At 52.1% G+C, this 5400-nt stretch overlaps 1 protein-coding gene across 1 annotated transcript; it reads left to right on the top strand.

Moving 5' to 3' along the window:
- The first annotated feature begins 2090 nt into the window (after positions 1–2090).
- LOC144167993 (uncharacterized) lies at positions 2091–5003 on the top strand. Its single transcript, XM_077697095.1, has 2 exons — positions 2091–4731; positions 4830–5003. Exons 1-2 carry the CDS (start codon positions 2152–2154, stop codon positions 5001–5003), a joined length of 2754 nt encoding a protein of 917 aa, XP_077553221.1. The 5' UTR covers positions 2091–2151.
- The last annotated feature ends 397 nt before the right edge of the window (positions 5004–5400 follow it).

The following is a 5400-nucleotide window of genomic DNA, read 5'->3' as shown; positions in this document are numbered from 1 at the left end:
TTCCCTTGCGATATGGCAACGCTTATTCGCCCATCTGCTGAATCTTTTGCTACGCGAGTTGCGTATTAGCGTATCCGCCAGAAGGATACACACAGCTTTTGAGAAAACCCCAAACCAGTACAAGCAAACGCTTTTCCGCCAGCATAAAATGAAACAACATGCATACAATGATGCAAATATAACTTTACCTACGTGCGCACCGTGGTGGAATCATAGCAGGACCAAACGCTCTGAATCAAAATCCCCGGTTTGAGGCACACATTTTATTAAGCTTCAACACAATCAAGACATGGTTTCCAACAAATACATCGTCACAGCATGCGTTTTGAGGCGGAAGCGAGGAATTACAGGCGATCTATTTCCTCCTGTTCGTGATGAAATAGCACGCGCTCCCTGTGTTTTACGGAGACAAAATGGTCATTTCACTTCGGCGCAGGATGAAAAGCTTCTAAAATAAATTAGAGCCGTTCCACTGAATGTGATAGCTGTCGGAAGTGCAGAGCACAAATTCGCCAGAAAAAGCTGTAGCGCCACAATCCGGTCACTGTTACCTCCAAATGAAATTCCAATTTCCCGCCTTCGCTGTGCTTGCGTGCCCCCCGCCTGAAACTGCGCCAGCGGGAGTTGTGTTGTTTTTGGTGCTTGCTTTTCGTACCATTTGTTTTCGCTTACTATCGTACAAACCAACCCAACGAGCGTTCCTAACTAGATGAACGCGGGCGCTGCCGGTTAATTACGTATATTTTGCCTCAAATGTACCTGCACTTTTCTTTGCGCTAAGCAAGGGGGACGTATGACAAGCTCCAGCGTTCACGGGTTTCGAACGCTTATGTCTACAAAAACCGCTTGGGTTTCGAAGCCCCTGGGTTACGCCATGTGGTACGCCATGTGGCTCTACTTAGGCCCAGCAAGGGAGCTGCGACGACCAGGCGCGGCCATGAAGGCCTCTGCACTTAAAAACTTGTTCTATCATACGCGCATTACAGGCTACAGAAGAGCAGTGAGCGGCCGTCACGCTACTTGCGGCTGTGATGTAAACACGGAAAGCACTGGCATGTGACTCTGCCTAACCTGAAATTAGCATCGCAACCACCACCGGCAGCATGCAAATTCCGGCATGGCTTCAATCATACCTGCATATTTAAATTATTTATTACTTACGAAAGCTAAACAGGCACAGAAAGATTTTGCGTATTTCTTTGTGATCTTGTGTGAGCGGTTCTCGCTCTGTTGTTCGTCGCGTGACTATTGACACATCCGCTCAGTCGCCGTTTGCGTCATCTCTGCTGTGCGAGAAATATCTTCAGTTTTATATCTTCAAAATACGCCCGATGAGAAATCGCGCATAATCGTTCCCTCTGAACTCGCCCGCGGACAACGCCACGAAAGCTGCGTGCTCTCTCCCGGAGAGGGGGTCGGCTCGCGGCATTCTCTTCGGTTGTCTTCGATATATCACATTCTGAGGAGTTTTCTCCTTTTCTCCGCAACGTGGATGGGTGTAGCGCCACAAAAAAGCAGTCATGGGTGCCTGCTGACAAGCGCGCGCTCGGGCTGGTAGGGTGTTTTAAAGCGAAGCTTTTTACCTCTACCCCCCAAGGGTTCTTTCGCGACCGTTGGTGTCAACAGAAAACTCCCGCAAACAAATAAAAGAAGTTACTGGCACCGCCAGGAATCGAACCTGGAACGAATAGAGAAACAGAGCGAGAGCATGCTGTCTTACCGATTGAGCTACGAGCCCATGCGGATGCGGCCGAGAAAAGACAGGTGCACTCACCGCACACATCTAATGTCACGTGATACTGTCACGCGACCTCTGACGCGCTGTGTGCTCCGCCCACGGCACGTGTAGCTGCCGTGTGCACGCCTTGCGCATGCGCTAGGAGTTAGTAAAACGTAAAGGAAGCTCACACGAACGCATGGCATCTAACTTCCCCTCCGTATCTGCTACCGATCTGTGAATTACTTCCATTTCAGATATGCAGTACATAGCTCAATGATGAATTCGTACAAAATAAACCAGAAACCCTTTGAATTATGTTCGTCGCAGTCGATCCTCACGTGCTACAAAGCTGCGCAGCTGCTATAAAATAATAATACGTCAGTGGAAACCTTCTAAATCAAGCGTCGGTTCATTTCTAGACTGCGCCTACCATGGGTAGGCCACGAAAAGTAAGGACTGCAGAAGAAGAACGCGAATATAACGCTCGGCGAAAAGAACAGCAACGCCTCGCACACCAACGTCGCAGACAAAACAGCCCAGAATTCGTCGCACGAAAAGCGGAACGAAGACGTCAGGCCAGACAGCAGGACCCGGAATATGCAGCCAGAGAAGCGGAACTTATGCGTCAGGTTGGGCAGCATGACGCGGAATACGTCGCAAGGGAACTCGAACGCAAGAGACGGGCTCGACGCGGAAGCAGCGAGAGCCGCAACTCGGAGAACGCTGCGAAACGCCGCAAGTACCACAACAAACACTTGTCCAAGTTCAAGGGAGCGAACGCCAAATTTAAGAAGAAGGTTCTCGACGTGGACTTCGGGTTCGTCTGCTCAGTGTGCGACCGCCTCTGGTTTCAAGACGACCTAGCTTGCATTTCGAACGTAACGAATGCGGCAAAGAAGAAAAGTGCTCTCGACGTGCTGGCGCGCGACTTCCCGAGGGACGACGTCGCGAACTTTAAAGTGTGCGGCGCGTGCAAGGACTCGCTACTCGAAGGTAAAATTCCTCCGCTCTCCGAGACCAACGGCTACGCCTATCCGCCGATCCCACCGCACCTACCTCAGCTAAACGTCGTCGAGGAACGTCTGGTCGCACCTCGCATTCCGTTCATGTCTATCAGACGCCTCTCGCACGGCGGCGGCCAGTTCGGGATAAAGGGCCAAGTAGTCAACGTGCCCATCGACGTGCAGAAGACTTTTCAGAGTCTCCCACGAGGTATCGACGATGACGTCGCCATCAATGTGAACCTCAAGCGATGTCTGCTCGCGAAACCCACGTATGTTTCTGGTACCGTTCGAAAAGACCACATTAAAGCGTGGCTCGGCGTCCTCCTGCAGAGCCCCCTCTACAAGTATCACAACATTCGCTTCAACCCGCACACCTTCGAAAGTCTTCCGCCAGAAGGCCAAGAAATCGACGACAACGAGGTCGAGAAGCTCATGGACGTCGACGATGAAAACGACCCCAAGCAATGTGTCGATGCCTTGAACGCATCGAGCCAGACGATCGTGTACGATGACGCATGCATAGCCGGCCTGCAAAATCACTCGCACGTCCTCAACATCGCTCCGGGCGAAGGGCAGACTCCAATCTCCCTACTGCACGACACTACCGGGAAAGAACTGTCCTTCCCGCAGCTGTACCTCGGCCAGCCCCGGAAAATACTCAGCGACCGGGTGACGCCATTCTCCCTGGCAACAAGCGAAATTCGCCGCACCGACCGAAGAGGGGTCCAGCCGACGCACGTGCTGTACATGGCCTTGAAAGTCATACGGCACAGGATGGTCGAAAAGACGATCACCTTCAGGAGCAACCGCGAAGCCGACGGCATCACGCGCAAACAACTCGAGGAACGGGAGTTCATTCAATCTGTCATCGACCAAGACCTGGCCTTCATGCGAGGAGTACCGAACACCACCCACTACTGGATGGAGAAGAAGAGAGAGGTGTTCGCCATGATCCGACAGCTCGGGAAACCGACGGTCTTCCTCACCATGTCGGCGTCGGAAGTACATTGGAAACGGTTGATTGCACTGCTCGAGAAACTGAGGGTGCAGGGCACCCCGGAGCTGCAGCGGTCGATCGACGACTTGCGCCTCATCGACGCGTCGGACCTCGTCAACAACGACCCGGTGGTGTGCGCCATCTACGCGAACAGGCTCTTCGACACCATCATCAACATCCTGAAGGACAAGGTTGTCTCTCCGTTCAAACCCTACCACGTGGTGGATTCCTTCAAACGCGTCGAATTCCAGCACCGGGGTAGTCCGCACGTGCACGTTCTCCTTTGGCTCAACAACGTGCCCGACGAGGAGTTGACCATGGACATGCCGAAGACAATCGCGATGGAAGAGCTCTTGATGTCTCTGGACAGCAGCCTCTTGCCGCGTGAAAAGTCGCAGATGCACCACCACACGCACACGTGCTACAAGAACAACAGGAGCGTGTGTCGCTTCGGCGCACCCTTCACGCCGAGCGACGAAACCATGATCGTCGTGCCGTTCCCGCCCACCGACGTACCCGAGGAAGTACAGAAGCGCGAGGCGCTAAAGCAAAAGTACCGGGACATGCACGCGAGCCTCGAAGAAACAGAATACGAAACGACAGAAGTCTTCTTTAAGAAGTTCGATATAACGTCGAAGCAGGAGTACGTCGACATTCTCAGGGCCGGGTTTGTCAGACCGTGCCTCTTGCTCGAACGCACAGTGAAAGACAAACGTACGAACGTCTTTAACCCGTGGATAGGCTCGGTCCTTAATTCCAACATGAATATACAGGTCATCCTGGACCATTACGCATGCGCCTCATACGTTGTCGATTACGTTAACAAGGCGGATCGCGGCATTTCCAACCTGCACAAGGCCATCATCAAGATCATGCAAGAAAATCCTGATATGCAGTACGCACAGGCACTGAAGGCACTCGGGGTCACCATGCTGAAGACGATCGAAATGTCGGCGCAGGAAGCGGCGTGGTTTGTGCTGAAACAAGACATGTCCGACAAAAGTCGAGACGTAATTTCATCCCCACCTGCCTCCCGGAAGAACGGACACGCGTCCGCAAAAGCAAGCAGCAAATGGCCAAAGAGAACCTGGCCGAAAATTCGACTCAGGTCTGGCAGCGTAACATCATCCAGAAGTACGAAGACCGGCCACACGGCTTGGAGGACCTGTGCCTGGCAGACTTTGTCGCCCATTATAGCTATAACGGTAAAACCAAGAGGTACGACCGAAAGGACAGACCATACATTATCAGATACAGGCACTACTCGATCGACTCGCCCTAAAACTATAAAAGAGAGAAAGTGCTACTCTTCCATCCATTCAAGCGCGTATCGACATACTGGACAACAACAAGTTCGAAAAAATCTACGAAGCAAACCTGGATAGCATAGTAGCTAGGGTATCGACTACGAAAAGATTATGGAGATTTCCAAGTCTATCATTTCCGAAATGAGCAATTTAGTAAAACAAGGAGGAAAAGCCGACTCGACGAACGTCCGCGTCGACTACGACCAAGACCAGGACATTTTTGACGACCCGGAGTACGTCGCCGCCATGAAAAGTGACGGCCCTTGTGCGGCGGTGCGGAAACGCACAGACATTGACAGGCGCAAAAAGTTCTACGCACTCATGCGACAGACCAACGCCGAACAGTACGAGATTACCAGAGACGTCATTCAC

This window comes from Haemaphysalis longicornis, unplaced genomic scaffold, assembly GCF_048455015.1.
Source record: "Haemaphysalis longicornis isolate Haplotype H1 unplaced genomic scaffold, Haemaphysalis longicornis Haplotype H1 scaffold_2, whole genome shotgun sequence".
Classification (NCBI taxonomy): domain Eukaryota; kingdom Metazoa; phylum Arthropoda; class Arachnida; order Ixodida; family Ixodidae; genus Haemaphysalis; species Haemaphysalis longicornis.
The sequence above is the reverse complement of the archived record's forward strand: the minus strand, read 5'-3'. Positions and strand labels throughout refer to the sequence as shown.